General features: G+C 39.7%; 1 protein-coding gene across 1 annotated transcript in view; it reads left to right on the forward strand.

Moving 5' to 3' along the window:
* Positions 1 to 18,805, forward strand: part of DAPP1 (dual adaptor of phosphotyrosine and 3-phosphoinositides 1) — a 44,144-nt gene that overhangs the window by 22,064 nt on the left and 3,275 nt on the right. Inside the window, exons 3-8 of the mRNA XM_084626053.1 lie at positions 1,587 to 1,720; positions 9,924 to 10,054; positions 13,163 to 13,210; positions 16,156 to 16,218; positions 17,461 to 17,546; positions 18,205 to 18,292. Coding sequence (XP_084482179.1) covers positions 1,587 to 1,720; positions 9,924 to 10,054; positions 13,163 to 13,210; positions 16,156 to 16,218; positions 17,461 to 17,546; positions 18,205 to 18,292 — 550 coding nt within the window. The remainder of the gene's footprint in view (positions 1 to 1,586; positions 1,721 to 9,923; positions 10,055 to 13,162; positions 13,211 to 16,155; positions 16,219 to 17,460; positions 17,547 to 18,204; positions 18,293 to 18,805) is intronic.

Raw genomic sequence — 18,805 nt, forward strand, 5'->3', positions numbered from 1 at the left:
ATGAAACTATGCTCAGATATCCCTTGATATTTTGATTGACATTAGCAGTGTGAAGCTAGTGAGTGGTTAAATTCACTAACTTTGAAGAGAAACTAAGCAATGAATAGAGCCTACTCTCATTGCCACACTTTATTTCCTGTGAAATTAGATGAAAAGATGAAAACATGACCGCACTGTAGCAAGAAGCCACGACAGCATACATGCTAGTATGCTATTTGCACATGTCTTGCCTGCATTGTGTGATGGGAGGCTGAAGGCAGAAGGTCTTTTCAGCCACAAGAGCGGTGCTCTAAGGCCTATGAATGCACACTCTAGAGTGGCCAGCTGTGCTCAGAACATGGCTCTTTAACATAATTAAATATAATTAATAAGACCCATTAAAATATATCAGGGATTGTAAGCATCCACTATGAAAAGTAGTTCCTACTAAATGATGAGAAAATAATAGGAGTTCATAACTCTCCCCTTTCTCCACTATTTTGAATATATTTGTTTCTTGTTTTTCTCGTAACCTTTTCTTTTAAAGATTCTCTGGTGCTATTGTTAACAAGATCCACTTTAACAGAAGAAAAATGCCTGCTCCAATGCCTCTGATATGAATTGCTTCGCTGCCTTATGTATGAATAACATCCAGTGAGGAAGTCAGGACTTGTATAGCTCTTTGTACATCAACAAGTTCTCCTGAATGGCACTGTACTGATAAAGATAAGACTCTCTTCCTGTGTGCATTTGTTTAGTGCCTAGCACAACAGACCCCCTATCCTGATTGGAGCCTTTGGTGGTGAAAGTAAATAGTAGGCCAAAAATTCTCAAACCTGGATGCCTAAAATTAAGCTCTAAATATAGATTTAGACACTTACATAAAGGAGGCCTGATTTTGAAAAGGTACTGAGTGCCTGTAACACAAAGTGACTTCACTGTTAGATTAGGGAGACTTCTGGAAAAAAAAAAATCAGGCCACTTTTAAAAGTGCTTAATTTTGAAATTGTTATCCAATAAATAAAATGTGTACACTGAACAGAGAGATTATATCTTAAGAATTAGCAGTATGCAGTTCGACTGTCTTCTCGGCGCTCCACCAGGGCCGTGACCGACCCTGGCAGGGCTGATCTGAGGACCTCACTAAACCATCCAAATGGTAGTAGGGCCGGGCAAAGGGCAGTATTGCTACTAACTGGACAGGTATCCTGGTGGGTAGAGCAGGGGCTAGGAGAAAGGACTCTTGGGTACACTCTGTTATTGACTCCCAATGTGACCTTGGACAAGTCACTTAAGCTTTCTGTGTTTTCATTACCCCATCTGTAAAACAGTGATAATACTTACCCTACCTCATAGTGGTGTTGCAACTCTTAATTAATAGGCCTGGCTTGCAGAGGTGTCAAGCACCTACAATTCGAACTGGAGTGAATGTGAGCTCTGAAAATGCTGTATCTTTGAAAAATCAGTCCCAACGTTCATAAAGCTCCAAGATCTAAACATGGTTGGTGCTGTGTAAGCACAAAGCAATAATTGTTTACATTTTCCTCCAGAGACATTTTGTAATTTGCAAACTTTACGTATTTGGACAATTCTCTTTTTCCTTTTAGAGCAAGAGATTCTGTGAAACATTTCCATGTGGAGCACATGGGGTCTTCATTCAAGTTTGGCTTTAATGAATTTCCCAGCTTGAAGGAGTTAGTCATGCATTTTGCAAACCAGCCCCTAATTGGAAGCGAGACAGGTAAACAATGTGTGTCATATGTGTGAGTGTGGAGATGGCTTTAGGGAACCCACTTCATATTTACATCAGATAGTCATTTTTACTCAAAACCTGCTCAGATGTACCTCTTCAAATATTATTTTGTGTGTGCCAACGTTAAACATATCAGAGGTTTAGGTTTAGAGATGCCTTCTGCTTAATCTAAACACAAACCAAAGTCAGTAGCTTGTGATTTTACCAGCCTGGGACACAAGCCTGTTTTGGTGTCAGGATAGAGCCAGTAACAGGATCTTGTCTCCAATCCCTGAGGCAGAGGCCTTTGCTTGGATCCATCCTGGAGAAAGGAGGGAACCGTAGCGATTTTAGGGAGCCACGTGGTAGAACTTTGTATCTATTAGAATCAGCTGGTGCCAGAAACAGGTTAGAGCAGCTTGATGTGACACAGAACTATAGAAATTGCTCTCAGCAGTGAAGTCAATAGAGTTAGTTTTGATTTATTCCAGTGTTACTGAGAAAAGAACTGATTGCTGAGAACAGAAGATGGTCACATGATGATGACCACCAGTGAAATACCTGTGCTTATTATGTACTTGTCTAACAAGGTGATGTAGTGTGTGATTGTTTTAACCTAAGAAGCTTCTGTTGTTGCCTTGTCTTTGCTGCTAACACAATCTTAGCTCAGAAGAAGCATTTCAGAATGTGCATATGCTGAGGGGCATAGGACCCTTAATCTCCTCTCCCGCCGGCTTTTTATTTTACTAGATTAAGAAATACAGGGTTAAAAACTACAATTTGATGACTGTCCCCAAAATAACATTTAAACATCTTCTCAGAAGAGGAGGCATGGAGGGAGGGGGCTGAGAGTAGAGGAAGGAGAGAGCTATGAAAGAGTTTATTTCCACTACTTCCCAGGCCAGAAATCCACACTGGTTTCCTCACCTCACCTGCAGTTTACATGCCCTATACTTCACCATTAACAAGTGATTTCCTCCGCTGAGGCAGAGCAGCCTGCTTGTTGACTTGCTCTGCCCTGAAACAGGAATTTAAAAAAAAAAATATTAGCTTAATCAGTGTGTTATTTAACACAAGAGGAGCACAGACCATTTCAACAGACAGCTGCTGCTTGAATGGGGTCAAGGAGAAGGAGAAAGACTCTTCCTACCAGCAGATCATAAACCAACTCACTTGTAGGAATGAAATTTAAAACGCTGAGTTCAAATTTCTAGTACTAATTCTGAGAGAAAGAGGGGTGCTAAAAGTATAGGTTAGGTCTAGGTGCCAGGGACTCCTGAGCTCTAATCCTAGATTTGGCACTGTCGCTTCTGTGGCCTTGGGCCAGTCTTTCTTGTTGTGGTTTTCTTATCTCTAAAAAAGATTAAGGCTTACCTACCTCCACAGTGGAAATTGCTAGGGTTAATGAACATTTGTAAGGCAGAAAACTGTTAATAATTTGTGTGTGCAAAAAATATGCAAATAATTTGTATGTGCAGTAGTGGTATTTGTACATGTAAATGATCAGATAGATGCCTAAATGATTACCTCCAGGTGCAGTTACTGTAATGGCATATACATCAATAAGTACGCACTCAAGCACTTCTGTATATTTGGGATCTAAGTGTTAATCCAATCACAGAGTTAAAAAGGTTTATGTTTAAAATGCAACTAAACTATGAACCATGCTTCAAAGTACTAGTTCGCAGGAACTGTTTTGGTTTAAAGTTTAAGATGAAAATGTTTCAATCTAAATATCCATTTTGGGCTATGAGAAGATTCTTATCTGAAGTCAGAAATATATCAGTAAGTTTAACCTTTCAAATATTTCAGATGACATGTAGAAAATTATGATTTTTCCTTCCTTCACTCCATGTGTTACATCCATTAGTAAATAAGGATTTGGTGCTATATGATCTCTGCAAGCTGGATCCTTAGTGCTGAATGATGTGCTTGGCAGTTGGCTTAAAGCCCCCTAATCAGATTCTGCTAGCTCTGTGAAACCCGTCTCATCTGTCTAAATCAGACAGAGCTAGAGGCTGGAAATGGGTATTAAAGTATCTCGCCAACAAGCTTGTTCCCTTTCTACTTTCCTTGCCTATATGCCGCAATATACAGGAAGACAGAGCACCAATGCTGATTTCACATCCTGATATCCAGCCCGTTGAGCGCTGCCATAATAAACATGATTAATAATAATAGCTGCCTGTGGGGTAATGGCTAATTTAATGGGACAGGAGCAGTAAGTTGTCTGTTCAAGCACAACCTTTTAAAAGAATTATAATACTTAGCTGTTATCCATAAGAAGGTAAATGTCATTAGGCCAAAATAGGTGAAGTATCTGGCCCAAGGTCAGAAAACATATCAGTGGCAGAGCTGGGAACAGAATCTGGTTCTGGCTCTCAGTCCATGCTCTCACTCAGTGATAGATAACGTGAGAACTTTGGCTCAGGCGCTAGCGGTCAGTAATTGTATAATCAATGGGTTTTTTTTTTTTTTTTTTAAATACTGGCATGGAATGTTATATGGTAAAATTGGCAGCTCAGCAATATGACGGAATAAACAAGGAACCTGAATTATTATATTATCTGGCTGGTTTATAAACAAAGGACTTCACAAGCACATACTATCACCAACAGAGAAATAGAAATCATCTCCAAAGGCTCCCCATCCAATTTTCATTTTGCTACATTAAAAAGTACAGTTAGTGTAGGCTCTGAAAGGTTTTAGAGGTGCAGGAAAAAAATTCAAATAAACTCATGGTTCTCAAGCCTAAGTTCCATGTTACTGGGAAAGGAGGGTGTAACTTAGTGGAGCTTGTCAACATTTTTTCAACAAAAAGTTCATTTATTTAAAAATAGACGACTTTTGAAACTGTAAACTTTTGTGATCAATTGTCATTATCAGAAATTTTCACAAAAGAAGTCTAATTCAAAAATTTCCATTTACCAGAACTCAGGTTTTCAGTAATATGAAAATGTTTTCATTTATTAAAAAAATAAAAATCACTAAATGAAAATCGCTTGATGTTTTAGACAAATATTTTGCAAAAAGTTGTGAAAAATACATTTTTAAATGAAAAATGGGTTAATTTCAACCCGTTTAGAATGGAAACATGAAATATTTTATTGTACTCATTTTTTGACCAGCTCTAGTGACTTGTCTATGACACTAATGATTGCTTTGCGCTCACTTTTCAACGCTGTGTGTTTTTTAATGTAGTTCCAGTGACTAGGGCATCACACTGAGTCAGGAGAGTTTATTTCTCCTCCCACTCTATCACCGTCTCACTGTGAAACCTTAGCCAAGTCATTTAGATGCTCTGGGTTACCTATCTGTCAGGTAGGAGATTAACCAGACAGAAAAACCAAACTGTGGCTTTAATCGGCTCAAATTTCCAAGAATATAGTCACATATTTTCCTGTTCTGTTAGTTTTCAGAAGATCCCTATTTGTTGGAAAGCAGAAATATATACCAATCCTCCCCAACCCCCCCCCCCCAAAAAAACACCCCAACCCTAAAACCACACACACACCACAAAAATGTCTTGCTACGGATTGAACTGGACATTTCTATTTCTTATATATTTACTGAATGATGCTACCTAAAATATTCCTTATGGAAAAATCCTACAGAACTTAATAGAAAATAGTATCATTTTTATAGAATGTTTAAACTTGGGTATGCAATTCTGCCGCAAGTATATAATTGTCTACGGAACTTAATACACAGGATATCGCTCTCTCTTCATTTCGAGTAATTGCTAATAGAGGCCTCTTGGTTCCATCCTTATTAAATGTAAAAGAAATTTTCCATAGAGCTAGGGAGAATTAAACTGACTATGACCCTTGACCTACACCACATAGCTCAAGTTAAGCATATCACATTTGCATGCTTCCCTGTTTCTATGATCGGATGTCAGCTATTTACTTCAAATGTTATTTTTTCCCCATCCCCTCTTGCAAAATATAACTCATCAGCAGAATTTAATACATTATTAACAATCATTTGGAAAGTTTATTTTGTATTGTCTCTTTGATCTCCTTTTTCAGCTAGGCTTGTGAGCTTTGTAGTATTAGAAAATGCATATGGGTAGTGAAGAAGGTTGGATCTGAAGCACCAGTCTAATTTTAGAGATCTCCTTTGCTAGTGTTTTGCTGCAAACATAAACTCTCCGCTGTTTAATCAGAGCTCCATGAAGGTTAGTCTGAAGGACATGCGGATCACATACTTGACACTTGTATAAGACTTCATCTTAACCAAGCAGTGATATAGCGAGCAAGAATATTAATAGCTTGTTTCAGAAAAGGTGATATTTCTACCCTAAAAACAAAGTTAAATGTTGTGACATTGTAACCAAGTTATAGTGTTAACTGGAACAAACTGACCAACAACAGACTAATGTGTTCTTGTTTTATTAAGGTAGTGTGACCCACTGGCGAGATTATCAAACCAGGAGTCAAGGACCCTGGTTTCTCTTCCTGACTTTACTATTAATTCAGTGTGTGATGGTGCTTCATTTCCCTATCTCTACAATGGGGATAAGAATGCTTACTCACCTTTATGAAGTGCTTTGAGATATATATAAGTAAAAATTCCAAATGTATTATTATTGCCTGATATTTATATAGCAGCGTGAGGTTGTGCCACCTACTCAGGAGTAAGAGAAGAGAACGGAAGCTCCTTTTCTGATTACCAAAGGTTACTGGTCTCTTTAGCTGAGCTCAGTAAATTCTTTAGATACAGAGGTTCCTATAGCCTGCTGGAGTAAGCTCATACGAATAGAGGCATGTTTGATTCATCAATAGTGGACCCTGCTATATCTTAGTTTTTTCATTACTCTGAGGGAAGGTGGCAGGTTCTATCTGGGATACCTGTAGCCTTATTAACTATCAGATCAGCTACTTGGTGAAGGGGTTTAATTAATTATGTTAGCTGAGTCTGTGTGAGAAGCTTGGAGTGTGGCTTAAAAACCACCCTCAAAGGAACTTCTCTGCCTGCAAAGGAAAGGAAAAAAACAAGAAAAACTAAACATGAGCCAAATACTTACCAGCTAGAAGGAAGAAAGATACAGTCAGCTGCAATCCACTAATGGCCACCATGAGCCCCTGAGGGGTGCAGCTGGTTCTTTCCCCTGGTTTTAAAGGGTTGGCTATTAGAGGAGAGCATTCTGGGAATGGACCTTATAAAATGAATGAACCAAGTGTGGAGAAGGACACGTATAACTAGATATACTGAAAGAAGATAGTGCAGTTTAAATAAAGAAGACAAGTTAGGTTATTAACTTCCAGAAGATTAGGGATTTTAGTGTGAGATACCAATGAAGTCAGGTTGTTTACACGTTGTAGATATTCATGTCCCTCTATTCTGTTAGGTTTGAATAATAAAAATGTGGATTTATTTTTGTTTCATCACTGGTTTCCTGTTTTTAAGTTTTACTTTATCACTTTGCAAGTGGACAGACTGTAGCTGAGTCAGAATATTGCCAAAACAACAGCTGTAACACCCCTCTTCTCTAACACCACACCCACAAACACAAAACCCATCAGCTGATCACAACTGCTCAGGGCTGCCTTTGTATCTCTCTTAGGATGGCTCTCTTAAGCCTTGATACTCTGAAGATTTAATTATATGCTTAACTTTATATACTAAGTAAACCTATTGATTTAAATGGGACTAACTGTAGTGCATAAATTTAGGCCAGGTCTATTTTTATAAACATTGCCAGTTTAGTATTGTTAGGCAAGGGTTTAATTTTTGTACACAATATTTGTGCCACCAAAATAGACACAGTTATACTAGCAAAAAAAGGGCTTTTGCTGGTACAGCTTGTTTTGCTTGGGAACTGGTACAACCTATTGTAAAGTACTCTGTTGCCAGAAATAAGATACAGCTATGTTAGGAGGATTGCCTATATAGGTATACCGCTAAACCTTTTCTAGTATAGATGGGATCTGGTGGTATCGGGGATTGTGTCTTTAAGGGCTGAGCTTCCTAGATAGTCTGGACGCTGTGAAGCTCTTGTTGTTATGCCCAGCCAGCTGGAACTGGACACAGAATAAAGAGATCGCTTGCAAGCATCTGAAGCAGAGCGACCCCTGTTCCCCAAGACCGGAAGCATGTGCATAAGTGTCTGCAGGATTGGGGCCCCAGGTAGCAGCAGTGTCCCTTAGTACCCTATCCAGGTCACTGGTTCAGTGGACAGCAGTACCTCTTCCTATAGCACTTTGGGTTTTCCTTGTGGATCTCCAATCCAAGTCCTCATTAGTCTTAACATTGCTTAGCTTGTGAGAACTGATGATCACAAGCTCAAGAGGACATGACTAGTCAAGTTTCAATCATGGAAATTAAATAACAGATATTTTAACATATGCTAAATGGAAGGAAGGCCTGAAAAACGTCATTTTCATGTAATTTGTTTCTCTTTCACAAATAGAAAACGAGTGTTTCAAAAAACAAACAAACCAACAACCACCCTGCCTTTTAGGTACTACCTCATACATTCTATAGCCAAGATTGTATTTACTGAGGAAGTTCTATACAAATAGAAGTTGTAAATCTTCTCTAATAGGAAACATGAAGCATTTACAGTAGAAAGCACTTAGGGTGACCAGATATCTCAATTTTATAGGGACAGTCCCGATATTTGGGGCTTTTTCTTATATAGGTGCCTATTACCCCCCATCTCCTGTCCCGATTTTTCACACTTTCTATCTGGTCACCCAGAAGAAAAGCACTTTTCATCCATAGAGTAATTATCAAAGGTGGGTAGCTTTATTATTCCCAGCGTTATTATTGCAGATGGGAAAATGAAAGCCCAGGGAGATGAAGTGATTTGACCAATGCCACACAGTAGGTCAGTGGCCATCCAGGCAGATAACAACAGTCTCCTGGTACCTGATCGCAGGTCCCATCTACTGGACCATTCTCTTTATTGTGCATAAAAGTCTGAAGTGAACATCTCTCCATCTTTGCACTAGACTTAAAAACTTTGGGTCCTTATATCCACAACTCTGAGTTTGGGTGCTTAAAAAAGGCACAATGTATTTATATACAACTATGAAAAAATCGAGGATACTGGGCATAGATACATAATTCCATCTCTTCTAATGAGAAGGATGTTTATCCATGTCAGAGATTTATGTGAGGTAAGAAATGGCTTCCAATTGTGAAACACAGATTAGGTGCTTGATAATCAAGAAAGCCACATGTTGTGTGTCTACTCCAATTATCCTAATAATGATGATTCCATGAACAAAAGCAGATTCAAACTACAGCTCTAAGGGGAACAAAGAAAACATATTTCTCTTGCCTCATGCAGGTGTGAAAGTTCTGTGGTGCTGCCTTCTTGGCTTTTCTACTCGTATCAAATTAGGAAGAGGTTTACATGAATATCTGCTTGAAGGCAGATTCAAAAAGTCAGGCCTGGTCTGCACTTAAAACTTATAGCTATGTCAGTCAGGGGTGTGAAAAAAACAACTACCTACTGTAATAGCTGTGCTGACAAAACCCCAGCGTAGACTCAGCTATGCCAAGAGAAAAGGGCTTCTTTGCTGATGTCATTTGGGGAGGGGGGTGTTTTTAAACGAGCAGAACTCCTCCTTCTGTTGGTGCTGCAGCTACTTGAGGGGCCTATGTTGGTATGGGTGTGTCAACATAGCTATGCCGGCATCAGCTCTATAGCGTAGACACAACCATGGCACCTACTTGAAGGAATAGAAGAGAAGAGGTGCAGTTGGCATGTATAGGAAAGCAGAGGTTTTCAGACACAGCAGAGGGGCAGGATTTGGGTAACCCGCACAGGAGATCCTGAGTCCACATGCACAGTGGAGCAGAGATCCAGGACTTTTTGGGAGCAGGGCAGGGTAGAGTCAAGGGTGAAGGATCCACTCAAGTCAGGTGGAACCGCTGCTACACAGATCCATTAGTCACTGCCCATAGCCGCTCTGCAGTTTGTGGGGAAGGATTCTTGTCCCCTGTGGAAAACCTTATGTACAGTCCAGTTACTTAGGCTGTGCACTTTGAAAATGATTTGCCTAATTTAGTCAATAATTTAAGTGTCATTTATGACATGATTGTCCTCTGACCTGTGTGTGGCCAAAATCCCACTCTTGTCTTAGGAACCTGACAACACAGGAGTGCTCCAGAACTCCAAACACACACACACACCTGGGACAATCATTTTGTATTATCCACTTTGTCACGTCACTCACTAGTGCTATCTTTTATTCAGGCACCCTAATTGTACTGAAACATCCGTATCCCCGGAAAGTGGAAGAACCTTCTATTTATGAGTCTGTCCGGGTTCACACTGCGATGCAAACAGGAAAAACTGAAAATGATCTTGTCCTGAATGCACCTTCGGTAGGTTACTTTTCTGTTATTAAGATTCTGAATGTAATGCAGCCAGACAAGTGAGCCCTAGAGCATCTACCCTTTTAAAAATGGTTATAGCCAAGAAAATAATCCTGCTGGTACATAGTCTTGTGATGAATAAGAACCTTTCCACCATTCTCCTCAGGAGATCAGCAATGCTGAGCATTAGAAAATGTTAATAAGCGAGCTGTCATATGCAAATCTTTCCATCTGAACTAAAATTATTTTTGACTCTTGAAGAACCAAAGAGCTCCACCCCATCCCTTTAGAATATTAACTTTAAAAAGTTTTGAAACTAGTCAGTTTTTACAAAAAAATCATAGCCAGAATGATTTAATGATGAAATACATCCTAGAATACTCAAGGAGCTGACTGAGGAGATATCTGAACCATTAGCGATTACCTCTGAAAACTCATGGAAAATGGGTGAGATTCCAGAGAACTGGAAGAGGGCAAATATAGTGCCCATTTATAAAAAGGGGAATAAGGACAACCCGGGGAATTATAGACCAGACAGCTTAACTTCAGTATCCAGAAAGACAAAGGAGCAAATAATCTGGCAATCAATTTGCAAACACATGGAAGATAATAAGGTGATAAGTAACAGTGAGCATGGGTTTATCAATAATAAATCCTGTCAAACCAACCTAACAGCTTTCTTTGACAGAGTAACAAGCCTTGTGGATAGGAGGTATATCTATGTGGTAGATGAGGTATATCTTGACTTCAGTAAGGCTTTTGACATTGTCTCACATGACCCTCTCATAAACAAACTTGGGAAATATAGCCTAGATGGAGCTACTGGAGGGTCGGTGCATTACTGGTTGGAAAACCATTCCCAGGGAGGCTATGTCTACACTACAAGCTATGTTGGCATAACTTACGTCACTGTGGTGTGAAAAAACCACCCCCTGAGTGACATAAATTACACCGACATAAGCGCTCATGAGCACAGAGCTACGTCGGTGGGAGAGCTTCTCCCGGTGACACAGCTTCTGCTGCTCGCGGAGGTGTTTTATTATACCGACGGGAGAAAGCTCTCCCGTCGGCATGGAGCGTCTTCACCAGACATGGTGCAGCGGTGCAATGGTATCAGTATAGCTGTGCTGCTACAGTGCTGTACGTAGAGACATGGCCAGAGTAGTTACCGATGGTTCACAGTCAAGCGGGAAAGGCATCTTGGGAGGAGTACTGCAGGGATGGGCACTAGGTCCAGTTCTGGTCAGTATCTTCATCAATGATTTAGAGAATGGCAGAGAGAGTACACTTAAAAAGTCTGCGGACAATACCAAGCTGGGAGAGGTTACAAGGGCTTTGGAGGATAGGATTCCAATTCAAAATGATCTGGACAAACTGGAGAAATGGTCTGAAGTAAATAACATGAAATTCAATAAGGACAAATGCAAAGTTCTCCACTTAGGAAGGAACAATCAGTTGCACACATACAAAATGAGAAATGACTGCCTAGGAAGGAGTACTGAGGAAAGGGACCTGGGGGTCACAGTGGACCACAAGGTAAATATGAGTGAACAGCGTAACACTTGCAAAAAAAAAAAAAAAAAGCAAATATCATTCTGGGATGTATCAGCAGAAGTATTGTAAGCAAGACACGGGAAGTAATTCTACCACTCTACTCCACACTGATATGGCCTCAACTGGAGTACTGTATCCAGTTCTGGGCACCATATTTTCAGGAAAGATGTGGACAAATTGGAAAAAGTCTAGAGGAGAGCAACAAAAATGATTAAAGGTCTAGAAAATGTGGTCTATGATGAAAGATTGAAAACATTGGGTTTGTTGAGTCTGGAGAAGAGAAGACTGAAGGGGGACATGATAACAGTTTTCACTACATAAAAGGTTGTTACAAAGAGAAGGCTGAAAAATTGTTCTCATTAACCTCTGAAGATAGGACAAGAAACAATGGTCTTAAATTGCGGCAGGGGAGGTTTAGGTTGGACATTAGGAAAAACTTTCTAATTGTCAGGATGGTTAAGCACTGGAACAAATTGCCTGGGGGGGAAGGGGGGTTGTGGAATCTCTGTCATTGGAAATTTTTAAGAACAGGTTAGACAAATACCTGTCAGGAATGGTCTAGATGACAGGTTTCAGAGTAGCAGCCGTGTTAGTCTGTATTCGCAAAAAGAAAAGGAGTACTTCGTGCATCCGATGAAGTGAGCTGTAGCTCACGAAAGCTTACACTCAAATAAATTTGTGAGTCTCTAAGGTGCCACAAGTACCCCTTTTCTTTTTAAGAATGGTCTAGTTATTACTTAGTCCTGTCTTGAGTGCAGGGGACTAGATTAGATGACCTATTGAGGTCCCTTCCAGTCCTGCACTTCTATGATTCAGTGATTTCCTGATTTCAGATATCTCTGATGAAGATGATGAAAAGTCAGGCCTTTCTTGAAGTTTCAAGAGGCGCATCCAAGAAGTTTAAGCACCCACATCATTAATCATTTTTGAAAATCAAGGCCAAAATTGTGCATCCAACATTCCGACTGTTGTCAAATGCGTGTTTTTGCCTAACTGGATCAAAAATTCCCTAGCGCATGCTTTGTGTTATGCTATGTTCTGTTCGTACTCTGCTCATCTTTAGTTGGAAGGGCTTTTGTCACATATAGAGAATACTTAACCAAAGCAAATTAAAATCTGTCCCAGTTCTTTGGGTTTTTTTAATGTTTCCAGAACAGTTTACATGGATAATCCCATTGGCTGGTAAGATCTATTACAGTACTTAAGTATTATGACATGTGGCATTTAGGTAAATGAAGTAAAATGACTTAATTGCTGAGTATATTTTACTGAATATGGGTCATTATATACTTGGAGAACTCTGTGAATAGATTCTGGCCTACTCATATTCACAATTACCCCTTGGTGTAAGAGGGTACCACTCCTTTGAAGTCAATGGAATGACGTTTGGGGGAATATGGCCCACACTGTGGGGACAGTACAGAAGCTGCACGAGCATAAGGATAAGATGAGTGGTTGTGGGAGGTATCTGGAGAAGAATGAGCAATAGTTTGATTTTGTTTTGCTCATAATAAAAAGGAACAAAATATAAACACAGCTGAGTCTTTCCTTCTTTCTTTGCAGCTTGGTACAAAAGAAGGATACTTGATAAAACAAGGCAAAATAGTAAAGGTAAGAAAAACTTCAGAGCTTTCATACTCCTCTCTTCCATCCCATGCCCATAGAAAGAAATGAAAATTGAGGAGGAAGAGAAAATCCCAGGTTTAACTTAGCATCTTTGTGGTTTAATATCATATATATAGTGAAATGAGAAATAAATCATTACCGAGAAAAATAGAAACAAACTCTGGCAAGTGAAGTGTAAAAGTATAATTAGGCAGATCAAAAAAGAATATGAAGAGCAGCTAGCAAATGACACAAAAATTAACAGCAAATTTTGTTTTAAGTACATCAGGAGCAGGATGCCTGGCAAACAATTGGTGGGGCCACTGGGCAATTGAGGTGCTAAAGCAACACACAAAAAAGACAAGGCTGTTGCGGAGAAGCTAAATGAATTCTTTGCATTGGTCTTCACTGAAGAGGTTGTGTGGGAGATATCTACACCTGAGCCATTCTTTTTAGAAGACAAATCTGAGGAACTCACCCACATAGAAATGTAAATAGAGGAGGTTTTCGAACAGATTGGTAAATTAAACAGTAATAAGTCTCCTGGACCAGATGATACTCACCCAAGAGTTCTGAAGGGACTCAGATATGAAATTGCAGAACTACTAACTGTGGTATGTACCCTATTGCTTAATTCAGCCTCTGTAGCTGATGATTGGCGGATAACTAATGTGACAACAATTTCTTTAAAAGGCTCCAGAAGTCATCTTGGCAGTTACAGGCCAGTAAACCTGAAAAATACCAGGCAAATTGGTTGAAACGATAGTGATTAGCAGACGCATAGATGAACGTGATATGTTGGGGAAGAGTCAACATGGTTTTTGTAAAGGGAAATCATGCCTCACCAATCTATTAGATTTCTTTGAGGGGGGTCAACAAACATGTGGACAAGGGTGATCCAGTGGATATAGTGTACTTGGACTTTCAGAAAAACTTTGACAAGGTCCCTCACCAAAGGCTCTTAAGCAAACTAAATAGTCATGGGATAAGAGGGAAGGTCCTCTCATGGCTCAGTAACTGGTTAAAAGAAGGCTAGGAATAAAAGGTCAGTTTTAACAATGGAAAGAGGTAAACAGCAGGGTCCACCAAGGATCTGTATTGGGACTAGTGCTGTTCTACATATTCATAAATGGTCTGGAAAAAGAGGGTAAATAGTGAGGTGGGAAACTTTGCAGATGATACAAAATTACTCAGGATAGTTAAGCAGACTCTGAAGAGTTACAAAGGGATCTCACAAAACTAGATGAGTGGGTAAGAAAATGGCAGATGAAATGAAATGTTGATAAGCTGAAAGTAATGCACATTGGAAAACATAATCCCTACCATACATATAAAATGATGGGGTCTCAATTAGCTGTTACCATTCAAGAAAGAGATGCTGGCTTCATTGTGGATAGCTCTCTGAAAACATCTGCTCAATGTAAGTGGCAGTCAAAAAAGCTAATAGAATGTTCGGAACTATTAGGAAAGAAATAGATAAAAAGATCGAACATATCATAATGCTACTATATAAAGCCATGATAAGCCCAGACCTTGAACACTGCACTTCTGGACATATCCGCTCAAAAAAGTTCTGGACATATCCGCTCAAAAAAGATATGTTAGAACTGGAAAAAGTACAGTGAAGGGCAACAAAAATGATTAGGTGTATGGAACAATTTCCATCTGAGGAGAGATTAAAAAGACTGGGACTGTTCAGTTTGGAAAAGAGACGACTGAGGGGGGATGTGATACTGGTCAGTAAAATCAGGAATAGTGTGGAGACAATTAATAAGGATGTGTTATCTACCCCTTTACGTAACACACAAACCAGGAGTCACACAATGAAATCAATAGGCCATGGTTTAAAACAAACCTAAGGAAGTATTTCTTCACACAATGCACTATCAACCTGTGGAACTCATCACCAGGGGATGTTGTGAAGGCCAAAAGTATAACTGTGTTCAAAAAAGAATTAGAAAAGTTCATGGAGGATAGGTCCCTAGCCAAGATGGTCAGGGATGCAACCCCTTCCTCTGGGTGTCCCTAAGCCTCTGACTGCTAGAAGCATGGGTTGGATGATGAGGAATGGATCACTTGATAAATTGCCCTGTTCTGATCACTCCTGTTGAAGCATCTGGCACAGGCCACTGTCAGAGACAGGATACTGAGCTAGACGGACCATTGGTCTGACCCAGTATGGCCATTCTTATGTCTTTGATCTTTTTCTGTCAGTCAGTTGCTCAAAGGTCCATTTAATTGGTTTGACGTTAAATGCTGTAATATATACACATTTGTTTCATTGATTGTTTAAAAGCTCTCTATCAGTCTGATCCTCTATATCTCATGACTTCAGTCCTACTCATGTAAGGTGCTGAGCACCCTCAGCTTCCATCATTGAGGCTGTTCAGAGAACCTCACAATAGCAGATCCCTTAATATAATATACCAATCTGGACCCTAACGTCTATCAGTACCAGGCAATCTATGACGAAGTCTCAAGGTCTGGGCTTTCCTAGGAACTTTGATCTGAGAGGCAGATACTGTGCCTTTTCAGGCCAGCAGTCATGGGCAAGTCATCTAACCTCTCTGAACCTCAATTTTCCCATCTGTAAAATGGTGATAAAACTTATTCTTCTTTGTAAAGAACTTTGTGATCCGTAGGCAGAAAGTGTATGGTAGTGATTAATATTATCACCAATCTTAGGCCTTTCATGGTCAAGGTCTTCATTTTAATGCATCTAATTCCCATTTTATTTGATATAATATCTATATTATCTTTTTGGATGCCAGTCTAGTTTAGTAAAGGACAATTCCTGTTAAAGGAAAGTGTTCTTCTGATTAAACATAGAGCCTCTCATCTTTAAGAAACAAAATGGTTTCAAGAAAAAGGTTGCTTGATTTTGACTGCTGTATTTTTTTTGCTTTGTTTTAAAATTCTCAAACCATTTGCTTTCTTTCTTGATTTCTCAGAATTGGAAAATGAGGTGGTTTACACTGCATAGGAATGAACTTAAATATTTCAAAGACCAGACGGTGAGTAGCAAATTATAATTTGACATGGTTTAAAATGATCAGATCTCAAATAGGGCCTGATCCTGAGAGCATTCAAATCCTTTGGAATTCAGTGGGAGTTGTAGGTGCCCTAGCATTTCTCAGGCTGAATACAATCGACATCAATTCCAGTATTTAAATCCCTGCAGTGCCATGCTCCTGTGACCTCACGTTTTTCACAGATGCCATGGTTCCACTTGTGGAACTCATGCATGTTTTTAGCCATCACATGCCAGGTGATGACAGGTTGATCTTGCTCCCGGTGAAGACAATCGTAGTTTTGTCATTGACTTTAGAGAATAATTATAAATATTATAGCCTAGTAGATGTTTAATGTCTTGGCCATAACCCAATACAAAGCTATTCTTTACAGTATATTCTAAATTGCTTTGTTTAATCTTGTTTAAAGGGCAGAAGTGGTATTGGGGACTGTACCTTCAAGGGCTGAGTTTCTGAGAGAGAGCCTGGGCAGCAGGCTGTGAAGTTCTTGTTCTTATGTAGAGCCAGTTGGAACCCGACACAGAATAAAGCAGATCTTTTACAAGCCCTTAATCACTGAGTTATCACTGAACACTTTCACTTGAGGATGCTGTTCCACAACCTCACTGAATTATTAATGGGATATTTTTCCTGATATTCAGGGTTTATTTTCCTTTCCTCAGTTTCACCCCATTATTCTGAGTTACACAATGCCTTTTCTCCCCTTTTGGTATTCCTGCTTTCCAAGCATTTACTCTCTGTTGCTCTGTTTTACATTACTTTGCCCCAGATGTAACAGCGTGGATAACCCTTTTCCTGCCATCATGGGATATATAGCCACCAGCATACCCTCTTCACCAGAAGTCCCACTTTAGTGGGAAGCTATATGAAAAGCCTTGCTATTCTGGTGGCAGAGTCATTAGTCAGCTATGTCCTTGTAAGTGTGCCCCAAACCTATTCTCTTCCAGCTGGCAGTACCATGCTGTCATCAGCCCAACTCTAAATTTAAAGGTATTTTCCTGTTCCTTGTATTCATCCAAATTCTGCTCTCAGATATATTGCTGTAAATTTGGATAGACTCCACTGCGTTACTCTGCATTTACTACTCCAACATAACTGAGAGCAGAATCTGGCCCCTTGTCACCGTTAGTGCATGGAAAGAAAGTGAAACCTTGGGAGTGAGGTCAGCTACTGTCTTTCTTCCAGTTTCACACACTCTCATTTTTAAAATATGTTATTTTGAAGTCCACAGAACCAATTCGGGTACTAGACTTAACGGAATGCTCAGCAGTGCAATTTGATTACTCACAGGAACGAGTAAACTGTTTCTGGTAAGTTGCAGTCCAAATTAACCCTTGATTCTTTTGCCTAGCTTTTCCGAAAGCCATAATACTCAGGAAACATTGATTTGCTATTGCCAGCCACTCCTGACAGACACCCGATGATAATGGGTGAGCATTATAGAGTCTCTCCCACTCTTTATTGTATCCATGTATCTCAACCAGCTCCCTTGATCAGTTCCACATAGCTCTGTAAGAGTCAAGGCTGGAGATAGTACTCTTGCTTGAGCTATGGGGTTTCATTCATTATTGATTCCCACTTCCACTCAGAAAACTAAATTCAGCCCCAGGGTAGGCAGGTGCAACTCATACTGAGGTGAGACCACCACCAGTGAATTTAACCCTGGTTATTTGTGCACTAAAGCCAACCCCAGCACAATTCTGCAAAACACAATTCATTTGTCAATACTGGCCAGGCACAATGTATTAACAAGACTCTCACTCTCAAGAACTGGATTAAAAAATAGTTCTGGCTAAACAGCTGAAACCGGACTGCAGGTAGGACCTGAGACATTAGCCACACAAATGTAGCATCACTCCAGCACCTGAAGTCTGAACAAAAACTGGTCAGTGCCAATGTGGGAGGAAGCACCGCTGTGGGAGGAAATACTGATTATTGGAATGGATTTAGATTATGTTTTCTTTACAGTTTAGTATTCCCACTAAGGACATATTACCTGTGTGCAAAGACTGGCATAGAAGCTGATGAGTGGATTAAGATACTGCGATGGAAATTGGTAAGGAAATGGTGTGTTAAATGGCAGCGTGGGCAGAAGGCTAATCCTTAGGATTTAGCACACCAAAAGATCAGACAAGCATTTGTTGGCTCTTTCCTGTATTTACATGTCTAACAGATAGATGTATTTACCATAGCAATGCATTAATCCAGCTATGATTACATTGCCATGCCCTTGTTGAAACTATATAGTTTCTCCATTTTGAATGACCATTGAACAAGTTGTCATCCTAGATATTTTTCTTTTTTAATTCTTAAATTATGGATTTATTTCCAGTGCTACAGAAATCTCATTGTGGAGTTGGTTTGAGATTCTCTGCACAATGAGGTATTCTCCTTCCTAATGTGTGTACGCCATCCATAGGTACACTTAGCAATTTTTTTATTTGTAAAAATGCTCCAGTCAAATGGGCTCTGAGTGCGTATATAAAATACATTAAACAGTAATCTCCAACAAAGTGTTGTCAACTCTCATGGTTTTATCATTAATCTCATGATTCTTGGTATTTTTCTT

This window comes from Lepidochelys olivacea (genome assembly GCF_965140295.1).
Source record: "Lepidochelys olivacea isolate rLepOli2 genome assembly, chromosome: 4".
NCBI classification, from domain to species: Eukaryota; Metazoa; Chordata; order Testudines; family Cheloniidae; genus Lepidochelys; species Lepidochelys olivacea.